Raw genomic sequence first — 18771 nt, forward strand, 5'->3', positions numbered from 1 at the left:
CGGAAATTCAATGGGTGTAATCATTCAGCTAACAGAGACAAGGGTGGCAACAGTTGATGGGGAAGAGTAATAATGGGCAAATGGGGTTGCAAAGTATAGGCTCATAGACATTTACAGCACAGAAGAAAGCCATTTGGCCCATCATGTACGCGCCGGTCAACAAAATCTAACTACACTAATCCCATTTTCCAGCCCTTAGCCCATAGCCCTAGAGCTATGGCAATGCAAGTGAATATCTAAATACTTCTTAAATGTTACAAGAGTTTCTGACTCAACCACCCTTTCAGGCAGAGAGTTCTAGACTCCCACCATCTTCGATGAAAAAATGTTTCCTTTACTTCCCTCTTGGCCTTCTACCTCTTCCCTTAAATCTATGCCCATGGTTATTGACCCCTCTACTAATGGAAAAAGTGCCTTCCTATCCACTCTATCTATGTTCCTCATAATCTTTTACACCTCTATCAGGTTCTCTCTCAACCACCGCTGCTCGAAGGAAAACAACCCCAGCCTATCCAATCATTCCTCAAAACTTAGACCCTCCAGCCCAAGCATCATCCTGGTAAATCTCCTCTGCACCCGCTCCAATGCAGTCACATCCTTCCTATAATGTGTCCAGAACTGCACGCAGTACTCCAGTTGTGGCCTAACCAGCATTTTATACAGTTCCAGTATAACCTCCCTGCTCTTGTATTCTATACCTCGGCTAATAAAGGCAAGTATCCCATATGCCTTGTTAGCCACCTTATCTACCTGCCCTACTATGTTCATGGATCTGTGGATATGCACACCAAGGTCCCTCTGGTCTTCAGCACTTTCCAGGGCCCTACCATTCATAGTGTAATATCTTGCCTTGTTAGCCCTCCCCAAGTGCATCACTTCACACTTTCCCAGGTTGAGTTCCATTTGCCACTTCTCTGCCCACCTGATCAGTCCACTGATATCCTCCTGCAGCTTATGGCTATCCTCCTCACTGTTTATTACCCTATCAATTTTCGTGTCATCCACAAATTTCTTGATCACACTCCCTACATTTAAGACCAAATCATTTATGTACACCACAAACAGCAAGGGCCCCAACAGCGAGCCCCACTGGAAACAGACTTCCAGTCATAAAGACATCCCTGCATCATCACCCTCTGCATTCTGCCTCCCAGCCAATTTTGGATCCAACATGCCTTGGATCCTATTGGCTCTTACTTTCTTGGCCAGTCTGCCATGCGGGACCTTACCAAAAGCCTTGCTAAAGTCCATGTAGACCTCATCAGCACTCCTGGTTATCTCCTCAAAAAATTTGATCAAATTTGTTAAACACGACCTTCCCTTAACAAATCCATGCTGACTATTCCTGATTAATCTGTGTCTCTCCCCGTGCAGACATATTCTGTGTCATGAAGCTATTAATGTATAAATATTATTGGAAAATATTTTTCTTTTTCTTTTTTGAGGGTGTGTCTTAATTGAATTAAAGCCAGCTAGCCAGGGTGCTTTGATGTGTATTAGCTTTGAGATGTAAGAGAGGCAGAGTGCATTTGCATTTTTTGAGTAGAGCATTCAAGAAGTGGGGTGAAATCTGGACCTAGCTAGCAGAGACCAAGCAATATTTTTTGATTACTAATAAAAGTGGTACAATGAAAGGGGTTTTATTGTTAGAAGAGGTGGAGTTCAAAGAGGCTGGTGATACACGATGAGAATTTACATTCAGTGAGCCATGCGAGGTATAACAGACAGCTGCTTTGTCTGTGCAGGGCAGAAGCAGTGTAAGATCAAAGCAGCTGGAAGCCTACAACTATCTCCTCAGGAACCAAAGTGAAAGGAACCTCATTTGGAATTTGTAAGGTGAAAATGCTTTGCCTAGTGTCTGCTGAAAGTCTATTGGTTGCCGTTGCCTTAATGGAGATTAGTTTGGGTATTTGATAGTAGTAACTTTTAGCTATGTATATGTGTTTAATGTGTTGTAACTTAATAAAATGTTTCATTTAATTTAATATAAAACCTCTCCAGAACTAGTGGTGTGATTCCTGAATTTAGAATTGCATCTCAAACATACCACTTAAAAATGTAGGTTATGACAGTTATTTAAAGTACCCATCTGGGGTGGATGCCCTCACTACCTACCTGGTCCTCCTCTTCTGTCTGGCAGTCACCCATTCCTTTGCTTGCTCTTCCTTAAGCTGCAGGGCGACCACATCCTGAAATGTGCTATCTATGAACCTCTCAGCCTCATGAATGCACCCCAGCTGCCGCTCAAGCTCCGAAACCTGGAGCTCAAGTTGCTCCAGTTGGAGGCACCTCCTACACAAACGGTCATCCAGACTGCCAGGAGGATCTAGGGTTTCCCACATAGCCCAGAATGTGCAAATCACGGGACAAAGCTCCCCAGACATTTCCTAACTAAATGAAATATGGACCCTTGCTTTTATTTTACCCTTACTCATATTTGAGTCTTGCTGTTTTAATCTCTCTCTCTCTCTCTCCCCTGAAGTCTCGCTGCTTAACTTTTTTCTCCCAAAGTCTCGCCATTTTAACCTCTCTCTCCCAAAGTCTCTCAGTTTTAACCTCCCTCCTGAATTTTAATGGAAGTCCCCGCTGCTGTCTGCGTCCTTTTCAAATGGAAGTCCCCTCTAGCATCTAGCACATCGCTAGGTACATTAACATTCAGAGCTACTTTTTGAATCTACCCAAAAGATAGAAAGCCTGGTTATATCTCTTAAAAAAAAACAACTGGAATGAATTTTAATTAGTCTCCGTTGGAATTTTGTCCTTGTGATCCCCATTGGACTTTTGTGATGATGTTTCCCTTTAATATCGAGAAAGAGTTCCTTACTGGAATGAAAATTAATTTGTGGATTGCTTGAGCAAACTTGTTAGCAAGCTTAAAGACTGCTTTAATCTTTTGCTCATGTCTGATATTGTAAATTGTTTATTCTCTGCCAACTACAGGCTGCACAGTATTTTAACTGAAACATATTACTTTGTAACTGGTTGTCTTAGTTTCTATGTTTGCTGTTTAATCCAGAGAGATGTTTTCCGTTGAGTCACTTGTTCCTGCACTTTAGGACTGCCAGGTAATCAAAAATGAAGTGTAAGCTTCTTGAACCTAACCCTGAAGTATTTCTCCATTACATAGCAGTCATCTAAAGAAGAAGTGCCATTTCAAAAAAGTGCTCCATCAGGTGTTAGGAGCCAACTTGGGGCAAGCAAAATGGCTACAAATCTAAAGATCAAATTGGCTTGGCTTTTTAACTGTGGGTGGGATTTAATGTATTGTTAGAATTATTTTGTTACAATGTACAATGATCAGAGGCAGCACAAACAAAAAGTAACTTTGTTGTTGTGTATTTCTGAAGATGATTTCAGCTCGGGAGTAAGAAGCATAATGAAGAACATTTTGACCACACAAAAATAAGGGGTTCAGCAAACAGCAAGTAGGATTGTCAGGAGGTCACTGACACGTTGCTGGAATGGCCAAATGCTCCACACTATGGGTGGAATATAAATTTATGCTCATGGCCAAATGAGAAGATACAATATAATGTAGAGAAGTACGATAGTAAGACTTGAATGAGGAAAAAAGAAACTATTCAAAAAAACTGAAGGGGTGGGGAAACAGAGAACCTGAGTTTCAGGTACATAATTCACTAAGTGCCAGTTGAGATAAATGAGCCATAAAAAAGACTAACATTCTTAGTTCGATCAATATAGACACTTCACCATATAACTTAACAGCATTGAAGTATTTTTAAAAATTGAAATGTGACATTGAATTTTTTAAATGGAAACTCAAAGGCAAAGTGTATATTAAGTTGTAATCTATAAATGTAAATTGAATAGCACACTTACACAAATAGCATAGTGCTCTGCAGTATGGTGGAATACAAATTTATGCTCATGGTGCTTGACAAAGATTTGGCCTTTGGCACTATTTTTTGTTGGGAGAGAAGTGAGCAAAGTCTGGCGTTTCTACCCTGAAAGATATAAAGTTAAATATGGTCAAACCGGTGGTGGTGGTGGGGGGGGGCGGGGGGGGTGGTGGGGGGGGGCGGGGGGGTGGTGGGGGTAGGTGGGGTGTGGGGGGTGGTGGGGGGTGGGGGAGTGTATATCTTCAGTCCCATCAAGTCTGCCATGTCCAGAGACATTGCAAATTTGACCATCGACTCACCTTCTAACCACACATCCCCTGGGGCAAGGCAAAAAATAATGCAATGACTAATGCTATAAAAGTGCTGCAAATTTCTATCTAACACCTGAAGTGATCAGGAAAGGCACTAGGGAACTGCAGTAGCCCATAATCTGCTTAATCTCAATTTACTAGCTATTTACTGTCAATGATTGGACCTGTCCTCTTACTTAAAACTTCCTTACAAAGGACATGAACAAATCCATACCCATTTCATGTTTTGATCAAAACAAAAAACTGCGGATGCTGGAAATCCAAAACAAAAACAGAATGCCAGACCTGCTGAGTATTTCCAGGTAATTCTGTTTTTGTCATGTTTTGATCATCTGTTTCTGGAGTGAAGTAATTCCCTGGAATTTAACTGAGGTATGCCATGTGTTTGCCTTGCAGTTCTTTTCCATCTCAAATAACCTTTCTGCTGATTACAATCAGTTTAGCATTTTAAAACCTTTACTGTACTCCTTTCAAGCCTGCTTTTCTCTAAAGTAAATAGCTGTGCAATGAGAGCCCTTCTGATCATCTTCCATGTGTTTCTATGCTTGGCAATGGAACAATGTTAATAGGGAATTGGAGGAGGTGCATTTTAGCTAGATTACAGCAGGGGGATGGAGGAGAAAATGAACAGAAAGTAAATACCTTTCTGAAAGATCAGCAAACAAGAGCAAAGCTATAATATCTGGGGCTGCCACAAGGCACAGTAGCACGACGAAGGTTTATTGGAAATGAACCTAAATGAAGCTGGAAATATTCAGCTATAAATATTCAGCCTACTGCCAATAGTGCAAATAAATGTCTCATATCTTTTGCTGTCTAAAAGTGGTTTGATATGTGTGCAGAATCAGGGTGCATAGTGAGAGTCTGTCAAAGCAAAGATAAATAGGATATATCTTTCTGCAGAGTGCCAAGAGTGGATATGTCTGTGATGATCAATGGATAGACTTACCAGTGTAGTGGAGTGAAGGAAATCGTATTGTGGCACATACTGATAGCACAGCCAGAAGTCTTCAGATATTATTCTTGTACTTCTCAATTCATGTGAACCCTTAAAATAACCAGTTCTAATGTCAGCTGAAGGGCTCTATCCTTCAAAAGATAAAACATGTCTCCCTGCAGTGTAGTCATGGTAACAGTTCAGGAAACAGGGAGTAAAGTCACTACATGTGCTGTGCAGATTAATCTCACCCTATTGCTACCTGTAGCCAGGTGTTTTGTTTGGAAGAATATCTTGTGGTCTACTCTTGTATGTTTCATACAAAAATATGAATAATATTTTGAGTGATAAATTCAGGTTCCGTGGCTTTGGATATTAGTGAAATTGAAGCGTATAAGATCTTACATTCTGCATTTAGTTAAGTATTCATAGAAGCACCTTAAAGGTTGGAAAACCTCAAAGGGATGAATGCTGTTTCTGAATCATTCTCTGACCTTCAGACATTTTTTGATGTTATATGTCAGGCCCCAAAGCAGGATTCATATCCTGCAATTATTGATTAGTTTACAGCTACAGTATTCAGCTGCATTGTCCAAAGGTTGCAGAAGTGACTTAGATCGAGAAGCTGAGGGAAGATGATGGGGAAATGGCATCAGGTGAGTTGCTCATTCGGAGAGCCAGTACAGACACAATTGGCTGAAGGGGCTCCTTCTGCACTGTAACAATTCTGTGATTCTATAAGAGTGGTCTGTGCTCTTGGTATCAATCATTTACTTCCAAGACTAATTATTTTTAATATATAAATATATATGGAACCTTATTTTTAATATTTTATTTTATATATATATATATATATACACACATACATATACACACATACATATACACACATACATATACATACACACACACACACACACACACACACACACACACACACACACACTCTTGCAAAATTAAAATCTCTGATCCATCTCAAGCAGACTGTAGCCTGTTACTTGTGTTCTAGGGAGGAGTTGACTTTGTCCTATTGCTTTAAGCTACATGATGGATATTTTACCCTGTGATGACAGCTACTGTGCATTATTAAAACCTATTGGTCCAGATCATCTGGTCCCCATATTGGTGAACGCTGACATTTTTGCCACCTAATCTGCCTCACCTGCCCTTCCTTCCTCCTCCAAATCCTGGCACCACTCGGCCCTTCCCACGGCTATGCTCACAGGAGCCTCCACCATCCCTCCCCTCGCCCCTCTGCTCCACCCCCGCATCTACAAATCCTCGGTATGGTCGATGTTTATGGAGAAGGGCCAGGGTTGAGGAGAGAGTCAGGGGGTGAGCAGAGCCAGGGATGCCAGAGGAGGGGAGTGAGTAGAGCCAGAGTGCTTGAGGAAGGGGGTGAACAGAGCCATGGCTATGGGGGGCATGGTGGTGAGGAATGGAGTTAAAAAGTGGAATAAATGAAAAACTGATAACACTTACAGGCAGACTCCTGTGAATGCTGGAAAACCCGTAAAAAGCACTTGTAAACATCTTTAATACTTGAAAGCAATTAAAAACAACATTAAACACTTGAAAACCCATAAAAGTCATCGAACTAAAGGCAGATCTCAAAGCGTGTGACTTTATTAGTGACATCCAAAGGGGGTGTATGACTTTGCTGGAATTGTGCCTCCTGACTTACCTCGTCATTGGACCCACATTGTAGCCAAGAGAGCAAGTTCTTGCTGCAAACAACAGAGGTCAGAACGCACTTTAAACGTAGCTGATGGCATAAGCCACTGCTTTGGCACTGACAGGAAAATTCTGGCCAATATTCTGGAAATACAATCAATCAATGATCTAAGGGTGTAACAATCAGTCACGACAATGAGTATGGCATTTCGCATCATAGTGTTTTGGGAACGTGATACAAAAGGTGTTACAGATAAGAGAGAGACAGGCAAACTGTACTGATTTCGTACCACCTGTCCATAACCAGAAGGTGTTGTGAATTTTTTAAATAAGTGATGATGTGTTTTCCCAATCCTTTTTTTTTTGTGACCCAATTTGCTGCCAATGCTGCTAATGCAGCAAATTCCAGCTAGGAATAACTCAGAAGGTTAGTTTATTTTTCACATTTAACACTCCTTGCCCAGGTCAGGTTTTATCAACTTCCCACCCCCTCTCACTATCTCACACACGCATGCATATAGTAAAGTTGGGGGGGGTGGGGGTGTAGAGAAAAGGAGTTTTGCAATACAATTACCACGGAAATGAATATTTGTTCATGTGATTCCCAGAGTCCAAAGTCAGAATCCAATGAGGAATTCTTTCACATGGGCATTCAAGTTCAGCTGGCTGAAGACCGGAGCTGTAGTGTTTGCTTTTCAGCTGGTGCTGATACTGCAAGATGAAGTAGGTAGACAGACACTGAGTTAGTTCTGTAGGCATTCGTACAAAATCTTCCAGCAGAGCTGGGCTTGGTGAGCAGGCTGTTTTTCTGCCTGCAGGGACCTGCTTCTTGGTGGCTCACCAGTTGGATGTTAAAATAGCAGACTTACTATTTCTCAGTTCTTGAGGGCATATGGAGATTTCAAATTGGTCGCTTGTGATCTACTTTCTCCACAATTACTTTAAGAGGTATGTTTATCCAGTGTCTGAATTGGCATTGATTTCTGTACTGATAATGTCCCAGTTATTAGGTGTTGGAAGAGTTACCATTCATATTTGAGGGTCTGGAGTTGGGAAGTTATTGTCCAGACAGGCCTATCGACTGTTACCAAGGTGAGCTTAGTAGATGCAAATGAGGTCCCTTTGGTTCCCTTTTGAAATGGGCCTGGACAGTCCCAGTTGTGATACGAGCCTGTTAGCACTCTATAGGCATAACGAGTTTCAATATGCAAGCCTCCTGGTTTCATGATTCCAAGAGGTCTGTACAATTAAGTGTGAAATTTCACAGCTGGGAAAAGAATTCTTTTGTTCTTGTAACTCTTACGGGGTAGCTCCCAGACAAAAGGCCAACCCTGTGGTCAAGTGACTTGTGGCAGCCATTTTTTTGGTTCAGCATAAAGTCCATGTAAAAAAAAGTAGCAATAGGGATAAAGTTTTGAGCATAGTATTGGATTTCTTTTCATGTCATAGGAACCCAACAAAGGTATTAAGGTGTAATAGTTATGCCACTAGAATAACGATCAGTGTCATGGACTTATAATCCAGAAAACATCAGATCAAACTAGAATCTGGAAATGAACAAAAAGGTTGGCATCAATAATGGTGTATAAGAGGTTATCTTATTGAACCAGTGGGCTTTTAAGATACTGATGCCTTTTGGGGAAGTAAATCTGTTGTTCTTATTTGGTCTGGACTATGTATATGAAAAGGTGATTAATTCTCAACTTCCCTCAAAGGTGGCCCAGCAAGATATTCAGTTACTCTGCTCTGATGAAAGGCCATTGATCTGAACGCTAACTTTCTTCTTCCACAAATGTTGTCTGACCTGCTGAATATTTCTAAAATTTTCTGTTTTTTGCTCAGTTGCCACCACCTTTTCAGGGAATCTAAGGATAGGCAATAAATGCTGAACGTTCCAGCAACATCCATCTCCTGAGAATGAATGAATGATTTTTCTCCAGCAGTTTCACCCTCCTATTCTTTTAGAGGAGGAAAATAGCACCTAAGGGAACTCCCCTCATGCTATTACCTGATTTCTAACGACAAGTTGGTTGTTCTATTTTTCAAATGCTCCAAGTAAAATCCTTCTATAAGAGTGCTAAACCCTGTTAGCTTGTTTGTATGATTTTCTTTTGAAATATGTACAATAATGAAAGAATAACCAGTAGATGCGTTATGAACATATTTCCTGAGCGGTATTGATAACTTGGTAATGCTTTGACATACTTGAACATACGTTCCACAAAGGCATTAGTGAAGTAAGACAATATAAACTGTAGTATAAGAGAAATAGTGGGTTTGCTAAATTAACACAGTTCTATTAATGCCAGCTGTGAACTTTTCCACCTATATTTTGGCAAGCTGGCTTAGTAGCACTGTAACATGAAATGTATTCCATCTATATAGGTACCATCTCTCGTGTAAGCTCCTTGTGTCTAAGAATTGCAAAATCAAAGAGACAAACCTTATAGCAAATGCTTAAGTAAATATATCAGCATATTGATCATCATGATTTATACTGTGGTTTATAAATACAGTCCTAGTTTGTGCACTAAAGCTCTGTCAAACTGTTTTTATTCTAGAATATTTTTCAGAAACCAACTATGTTTGAGCTGAATTTTTACAGTGCCTCTAACTGTAGTAAAATAGTTTTAAAAAATGGCTTTATAGAGTTTATAGATTTTCCATGTCATTTTTGTTTGTTTCGTTGACTATTAATGTGAATACGTCTCACAACAATAATATAAGACACCATGGGATTATGTTATTGTATCATTTAGACACAATTAATAATTAAATGGTCTGGCTTTATGTCTGCTCTTTCAATTAAAATGTATAACTTGCTCAAGTTTATGGATGTACCTTTCCAAGGGTTGCAGTTGGGAACAAGTTATTTTCATTTGGACATAAAAGTCCACTACAAAAAAATGTTATGTTAATTGTCCAGGAATAAAGCCCAAACTGTTAACTAATGTTTAATTAGTGTTCCCTTTATATAGTCCAGAAGTATGAGAAAAGCATTTACTTACTTAAAAATATTAATATAAACACATTGTGTAATATTAGAACTGTGTGTGTGTCCAAATGTTCAGTAAATAGTACAGAGAGTCCCTTTTCAAAAGCAATGCCTAGTTATAATCATAGGTCTTGAGAAAGGTTGGAGCTCTTTGAGGGTAAAACTCACCATTTTAACATCTGATCATTCTGGTTTCAGGACTTGCCCGAGCCAAATCAGTACCCAGCCACACGTATTCCAATGAGGTGGTTACCCTATGGTACAGGCCTCCAGATGTCCTCCTGGGCTCCACAGAGTACTCCACCTGCCTTGATATGTGGTAGGTACATTTGCCTGCACATAATTTGTTTAACTGTTTTTGCTTTTGCATTTTTTCTTACCAAGTTAGTGTTAAAATCGGAATGAAATCCGGAAGTGAGGTTCCACATAAAGTAAATAATGATGCTAATACAGTATTCACCTTTGTAGGCTTTGCATTTATTACAACCACACTACAGATGGATCAGAGAAGGAAAGAACATTCTATTTTTCCATTTTACCAGTCATCATTATGGTTAAATTACTCCAAGGTTCATCTTGTTATGTGTCAACAAATGTTTAAACTAAACTGTAAAAGTACATTTAATTATAACACATACCAAAAGTTTTATTGTTAAACTTGTGAATGTTTGTAACATATTTCCGTTGTTCAGTCATTTTTCTTTTTAAATAATGGTATTCTAATATTATGTGTATTATGACTAATATAGTTTCTTAACAACGGTATATGAGGACTTGCTAAAGATGTCCTCCTGACATGTATAGTATAAGTCTGGAAGGAGTCCACAAGTGACTTCCTGAATATATGATGGATGGTGTGAAAGAGTATTCAAGGCTTGGGGCATTAGTACATTGCACCAGCTGTTAAATCTGCAATTAGTGACTGCTGGGAAATGTTAGGCACCCAATGGAATATGGCTTGAGGATATTTTTATACTTCATTGGTTCCTTCGGAAAATTGAGAAAGTAACTAATGACTAATGTTCCCCAGCTAATAAATACAGACCAATCAATTAGAATGTTATATTTGGAGAAAAAGCAGTTTTGAAGCAAAAGTGGGTAAAGAGTTAGAAAAGTGCAGATATATTATCAATTTCGCCCCTGTTGTAGTCTATTATTTCTTTGTCCCCTCTGTGAAGCTATCCAATAAAATACTACTAAAGTTGAGTGCTGTTAAGTGCTTTATTGCATGTGCTGCACTCTTCCCCAAGTGAGTAGAAGCATGGATACAGGTGAAAATGTCAAGTTCAAATGCCCAGATTTGTATCTGTGCACAGTATTGGGATTTTTCCAGCTGGTGTAATGCAAGATAAGATTAATCTTTAAGTATTAGACACAAGGCCTGAGGCTGTTTCCTTGCCGGTTTCACTGAGTGATGTGATGGTATATTTTTTTCCTTTCAACTGCTGTACAGCAGTCCCAGAATCTCCACTTTATTTTTTGTTGTTTTTACAATTGTGTAAGTTGGTGACACGTACATATAAAATTCATCAAGCAATTTGCATTTGTGCACAAATCCAGAATGTTTACAGATGTTTTGTGGATTGAAAATTCCCATGCTGACTGCTTACCACATCAACATTCCTTGTGCTGTCATTAACTCATTTCCCCTGATGAGTCAATGCACTTTCCTTCTTTGCCTGCTGTAAGACACATAAGATATAATATGAGAGTAAACTAGTAAGAGACAAAAAGAGGCATGTAATAAGGAAAAGATTAATTAAAATAAATCTGGGTCCCTTACAGACTGAGACAGGAGAAATTATAATGGAAATGAAGAAGTAGCAGAGGCATTGAACAAATACTTTGTATCTGCCTTCAGAGTAGAGGACAGAAGCAACATTCTGAAAATTCTGGGCAATTAAGGGTCTAGAGGAACTGAGGGACTCAGTGATATTATTATTAGTCATACAAAACAAATAAAGATTCTTAGCTACAGGAACCCAATCTTTATAAGGTTATCCAATAACATTCATCAGCATCACATGATCAAACTTTCAGGAATGCCTCCATACAGAGTTGCAAATCCTCTTCCAACTGTTTATCAGGTACAGTTAGTACAGCTCCTACCTTCTCCCCAGCACATCAAACATTCGTAGTGCAAGGGGAGGGGGTTCCCAGACACTAGTGTGAAGTATTCCCCCCCTGCAATTTAGCTGGAAGGTGCCAGGCAATCCAGCCCTGCAGCAGCCACCTTGCACTGTCATTGCCAACATAACATGATCTCAGGATCTAGACCTCTATCCCTCCATTGAAAAAGATCCAGGGGGCAAAGGACTGGAAAACCAAGCAGTCAGAAAATGAACTGGAATTTCATCCTGCTGGCAGGGCTCAAGAATTCGGCACAATTCCAGGTGAAGGTGAAAAAAGAAGGAATACTGCAGGAAAAACAGCCAATCCTGGGATATTTGATTCATCAATACAAACAATGATCATTTTGAAAATACAGACACCTGCAAGTAAAGGACACCTGATGCATGTCCCTTAGTTGTTGGTAATTTACTGGTTTCACTGTATCTTCATATGAGACACAAGAAAGTACATCAAAGAGTTAAGATCTGTAGATAAATAGATTAAAACAAAACTGAAACTTAAAAAGGAGGTATATACTAAAACAATACTGAGAATCATGAGATAGTGGGCATTCTAGTGGCAATTGTTCAGTTGTTTCTAGATATGCATATTGCCCTGGCAGACTGAAAGATTCTCAATATAACACAATGCTTCAAGAAGGGAAAAAAGAGTTAACTCTAACTAGAAACACATACATAGGAACATAGGAAATAGGAACAGGAGTAAGCCATTCAGCCCCTCGAGCCTGTTCCACCATTCAACTAGATCTTCTACCTCAAAGCCATTTTCCTGCACTATCCTCATATCCCTTGATACCCTTAATAACTAGACATCTATCGATCTCTGTCTTGAACATATTCAATGACTCAGTCTTCACAGCCCTCTGAGGTAGAGACTTCAAAGGTTCAAAAGAAGAAATTTTTCCTCATCTCGGTCCTAAATGGCCTACTTCTTATTCTGAGAACTGTGTGCCTTGGTTCTAGACCCCTGCCCCCAGCCAGTGGAAACATCCTCCCTGCATCTGTCGAGCCCTGTAAGAATTTTTTTTGTCTCAATGCGATCACCTCTCATTCTTCTATACTCCAGAGTATACAGGCCCAGGCATCTCAGTCTCTCCTCATAAGACAATCCCGTTTTCCACGGAATCAATCTGGTGAACATTTCTTTGCACTCCCTCTGTGACAAATATATTCTTCCTTTGGTAGGGAGACCAAAACTGCACAGGCTACTCCAGGTGTGGCCTCACCATGGTTTTTTTTTTAACTCCTCTTTTACTCCTGTACTCAAGTCCTCTTGCAATAAAGGCCAACACTCCATTAATCTTTCTAATTGCTGGTTGCACCTGCATGTTAGCTTTTAATGATCCATGAACAATGACACACAGGTCCCGTTGGACATTCCAATCCCTCGCCTTTTAAGAATTACTCTGCATTTCTGTTTTTCCTACCAAAGTGAATAACTTCACAATTTGCACATAATATATCACCTTGCACACTCACTTAGCCTAACTAAATCCCTTTGAAGCCTCTTTTAATCCTCCTCATAACTCTCACTCCCACCTAGTTTTATGTCATCAGCAAACTTGGAAGTATTACATTTGGTTTCCACATCCAAATCATTGATATATTGTGAATAGCATGGGGCCCAAGCACTAATCTTTGTGGTATCCCACTAGTCACAGTTTGCCAACCTGTGAATGACCTGTTTATTCCCACTGTGTCAGCTAACCAATCCTCACTCAATGTCAGTATATTACGCACAATCCCATGTGCTCTGATTTTGCTTACTATCCTCTTTCATGGAACCTTATCAAAAGCCTTTTAAAAATCCATAAACACCACATCTACTGGTTCTCCCTTATTTGTTCTGCTAGTTATATCCTCAAAAAGAACTCTTAATAGGTTTGTCAGTGGTCAGCCATGATCTAGTTGAATGGTGGAGCAGACTTGATGGGGCTGAATAGCCTACTCCTATTTCCTATGTTCCTATATGTGTTCTTACTTAGAGTTAACCATCTTTTCCCTTATTGAAGCATTGTCAAACTCTAGCAGGTTTGTCTGCCCAATCTTACCATTATTTCCCAAGTGTCCAGTTATCACACCCTTTATAATAGACTGTAACATTTTCCCTACTACTGATGTCAACACTGAAACCATTAGTCTTGCATACATTATAGGCAAATTTTAGAATCTATAACTGGCCACAAAATTAGTGAGCATTTAGCAACGCATGGGTTAATCAACAACATTCTGCAGTGATTGTGAAAAGAATGCTGTGGTTGCTAAATTTGAGTTTTTTTTAAACAAAATTAACAATTGGATAATTGTTTGTATGGGTAAGATGCTGAGGACAAAATGAGACAGTGGCATTGAGGTAATGTCATTGGACTAGGAATCAAGGGGCCCAGGCTAATGCTTTGGGGTCATGGGTTCAATCCCACCATTGCAGCTGGTGGAATTTAATTTCAATTAATTAAATCTGGAATTGAAAACTAGTAATGCTGGCCATGAAACGATCATTGATTGTCATGTAAAAATAAAAACGAACTAGTTACTAAAGTCTTTTAGGGAAGAAAATCTGTCCTTACCTGCTCTGGCCTACATGTGACTCCTGATCCACAGCAATGTGGCTGACGCTTAACTGCCTTCTTAAAAGGCCTAGCAAGCCACTCCCTACAAGGGAAATTATGAATGGGCAACAAATGCTGGCCTTGCCAACAACGTCCATGAAAGAATATAGAAAAAAAAATCGGCCTGTTCAGTATCATGAAGAACCGTGGCAGAAACTCACGGCCCTGAGTAAATGCCATTCTCGAATCGAGGGACAGCCGATGACAATGGCAAATGGATATAAAATTAGCATAGTGGCAGGAAGCAAAGGTTAATAGATGACAAGTGGTTTTTTGGACTACAAAGTTCGAAAGTGTGAACTCATCCACTTTGGCAGGAAGAATAGAAAAGCAGCATGTTGTGTAAATGGAGGGAGATTGCAGAACTCTGAGGTACAAAGGGATTTGGTTTTCCTGGGACATGAATCATAAAAAGTTAAAATACAGGTACAACAAGTGATTAGGAACACAAATGGAATGTTGTCATTTATTGCAAGTGGAATGGAATATAAAGTAGGGACGTTTTGCTACAGTTGTACAGGGCATTGCTGAGACTACATCTGGAGTACTATGTACAGTTCTGATCTTTTTAAAGAAAGGACGTAATTGCATTATAAGCAGTTTGGAGAAGGTTCATTTAAGTGATTCCTGGAATGAGGGGTTATCTTATGAGAAAAAGCTGGACAGGTTGCGCCTGTATCCATTGGAATTGAAGTGTGGTAACTGACTAGGTTGGACATGTATTAATAGTTTAGAATAGACAGAAGTAGTTATGAGAGCTCTTTCTAAGCATGAAGGGAAATATAGCCAACTTATAGGCCTGATGGGTATGTAGCCAGTACTGTGGAAACCCAACTAACAATCACAAGCCATATGACTTAATGACCTTCACAGGATGGGTAAACAAATGTGTGATAAGAGCACAGATTAGGAGGCATTAGATCTGAGGCATTCCCCACCTCCCAGTAAGATAGAACGTCTGCAGCCTGAATAATTCAGCTCATTAGGTGTGTAACTCGAGATTGTACTAGGCCGTATAATGAAATGTGAGAACTAAAAGATATAAATATGCTACCCAGCCTTTGATCAGAGAAGACACCCTGTAGAATCAGGCTGTGTCCTGTCAGCATATGTTTGTAAATAAAAGTCCTTGGATACGCGAAGCTTACAAACTCGAGAGTGGCTTCTTTTTCCACAACAGTTGAGAAGAATTAGAGGCGATCTTATTGAAACTTATAAGATCCTGAGGGGGCTTAACAGAGTGGATGTTGAAATGGTATTTCCTCTTGTAGGAGAGACCAAGACTAGGGAGCACAGTTTCAAAATAAGGGGCCTTCCATTTAAGACTGAGATGAGAATTTTTTTCATTGAGGGCTGTGAGCCTGTGAAACTCTCTTCCCCGGAGAATGGTGTAGAGGCAGGGTCATTCAATACTTTTAAGGCAGAGGTAGATACATTCTTGACTAACAAAGGAATCGAAGGATATCAGGTAGGCAGGACAGTGCTGTTGAGGCCATAATCAGATTAGCCATGATCATATTGAATGGGGTTGAATGGCCTATCCTGCTCCTAATTCATATGTTCGTATAAGTAATGGTACTATGATGTGCTGCGTTTAGGGCTATAGGAAAACATGTGTTAGGCATAATTTAATAGTGACAAGTGAGATGCTGCATTTGGGAGGAAAGACCAAGAAGTATACATTCATTGAAAAGATGCTAAATGATGCAGAGGAACAGCGATCTAAAGGTGCAAATATGTAATTATCTGAAAGTACAGGTACATGTAAGACACTTTGTGGTCAGAAATAGCATTGTGGGGTTCAAGAACAAAGAGCTAATTATATATTGGATTAGGCTACTGTTATCTTATTCTATATGATTTGTGGCACTAGATTAAAGCCATAGAGACTCTACAGCATAGATTCACCAATGAGAAACTAATTGTGAGGAAGGAATTGAAGTGCTTGGACTACTTGCAATGGGAAGGGAAAGATTTAATAGAGGTTTTACTTTTAAATTGGGAAACAGGATTCCAAAATGCAACATCTCTATAGTGAAGTACCTGGACTTCTGGCTTGATGGAATCTGGATTATTGCCCTTTTCATTTTTGTTCACACAAACTTCTTGTAGCTCAGTATAGGAAAACTTGTTGGGATTCACCTTGTTCTGTTGCAATTTATGAAAGGAGTCTTTAAGGTCATTTCCATGTAGCCCCACCACTTACCCATGTTCTTCACATTGTTCTACTTTTAAACTGCTTGCTTGAAATGTGTATCTGCAAGACTCACTTTTATAGCCTCAGTCTTGGTTTAGAGGTTTAAGGAGGGTTTTTTTTTAATATGCTATCAGGGTGTGAGTGATGCTAACTATGCCACATTTAGTGCCAACTTCTAGATGCCCTTCATGAACTGCTCTGCCCTAGATATTGTTGAGCTTCTTAAATGTTCTTGAAGCTACATTCATTCATCTGAATGATGAATATTCCACTGTATGGCTGATGTAAGTATTGTAGATCATGAAGTGACTTTAAAGGAACCAAGAGGGGAGCCATTCATTGCAAAATACCTGGCCTTCACCCTGATCTTGTAGCTGTGCTGATGATGTGGCTGGTTCAGTTAAGTTTCTGGTCAGTGATGTTGATGGTCAAGTCAGGATATATACTGCGCTTCCTGTTGTTTGATAGTCCAATACCTGACACTAAGATGACCATCACCTGGCACTTGAGTGGTAAGCAAGCTCCCTGCTACTTGTCAGCCAAGCATGGATGTTATCTGGATCCTGTAGTAGGCTGGCATGGGCTACTCCATAGCATCATTAAACACAGGAGGGGGCTATTTGGCCCATTGAGTCCATGCTGGCTCTCTATTGAGCAATCCACGCAGTTCCATTTCCCCGCTCTATGCTCATAATCATGCAAGTTTCCCTTAAGTGTCCATTCAACTTCCTTTTGAAATTCTTGAGTCTCCATTTCCACCACCCTTGTAGACAGCGAATTCCAGATTATCATCACTTGCTGTATAAAAAATCCTCCCTGTCGCGCTCCCCACGCCCATTTTTTCTTTTGCCCCAAACCTTAAATCTTTGTGTCCTAGTCCTTGTACGGGTCCTTGTCAGAGGAGTTGTGAACTCAGTGCAATCATTAGCAAACAGGCCTATAACTAAAATGCAATATTGTTAAAATTCAGAATGTTAAAATCTAACTCAGGCCACGACTAAATGGAAATTGCTGAGATATATATGGAGTGAATTTACATGACACTGCAAAAACAACCATAAAATTCCCACAATCTTAATGACAAAGAGGCAGGGGTATTGAACTAATTAAGTAACTCTTCCAAAGAGCCAGTTCAAGCATGATGAGTCAGTGGATTCCTCCTGTATTGTTAAGATTCTATGGGGGTAAGTTTGTTTGCATAACGTGACAGACCTTGGCAAACCTCTAAAAACTTTTAGAAAAGTGGAAAAAATATTTATAAGTTGATAATTTTAAAAAGTGTCATGCATTTTAAAATATTAAAAATCATTAAGAAAACCCATTGAGCTGAACTGAACTCTAAGGGCGTATCTCCACATGACATCAAATGGGGGTATAGCTTCACCGGTAATATGCCTATCTGGAAGCCTTCACTGCTAGTCTCGGCGCTAGGCTATGCTGCAGGAAGAACAGGAAGTTTTCACTGCAGCTTATGGACAAGGTAAGTTTGAATTTTAGGGACAGTAAATGGCGAACGCTGCAGCTTCACTGCTCAGAGGAAAATCCGGGCCCACTTGCACCCACCAGCCACCACCCCTGGACCCCCAAATCTTTCATTTATGTTGTAGTTGGAAATTAAGTACTCCCTTGGTGTGTAGCAGAGGAAAATTGCTCAATATCTTCATATTTATATGTATTTACTCTATTCTAATATAAATATATTTAACATAAATTACTATTTATCTTTAATCGTCTACTTTGGAAAAAATGTTCTCATTACCCATCTTTCTAAGTGTACAAATGGTTGACCAGCAAATTACTCATAGTGCTACCAGTACTGCTGTGCATCTGGTTAGAAGTAAATAAAAGTATCCAAGGAAACTTGTGCACTGATCATCTTTCCTCTGCACCTGACTGGGGTGCCAGAACTTACTCTGTAAGCAATTGAGGCATTAACTTCTGCACTATTGTGTGTAGTAGAAGAACATTAATGTGAAACTGAGTGCAGCACAATCCATACATTGACGTAAGAAGGCATATGACCTCAACCTATGGTCAGTGTGATGCAGGCCAGAGA

At 39.8% G+C, this 18771-nt stretch overlaps 1 protein-coding gene across 10 annotated transcripts in view; it reads left to right on the forward strand.

The window, feature by feature from the left end:
* The window catches only part of cdk14 (cyclin-dependent kinase 14), a 953540-nt gene that overhangs the window by 407319 nt on the left and 527450 nt on the right, over positions 1-18771 (forward strand). For all 10 annotated transcript variants that reach the window (XM_041183640.1, XM_041183641.1, XM_041183642.1 and 7 more), the window contains one exon: positions 9976-10096. In XM_041183640.1, the coding sequence (XP_041039574.1) occupies positions 9976-10096 (121 nt within the window). The remainder of the gene's footprint in view (positions 1-9975; positions 10097-18771) is intronic.

This window comes from Carcharodon carcharias, chromosome 3 (assembly GCF_017639515.1).
Source record: "Carcharodon carcharias isolate sCarCar2 chromosome 3, sCarCar2.pri, whole genome shotgun sequence".
NCBI classification, from domain to species: Eukaryota; Metazoa; Chordata; class Chondrichthyes; order Lamniformes; family Lamnidae; genus Carcharodon; species Carcharodon carcharias.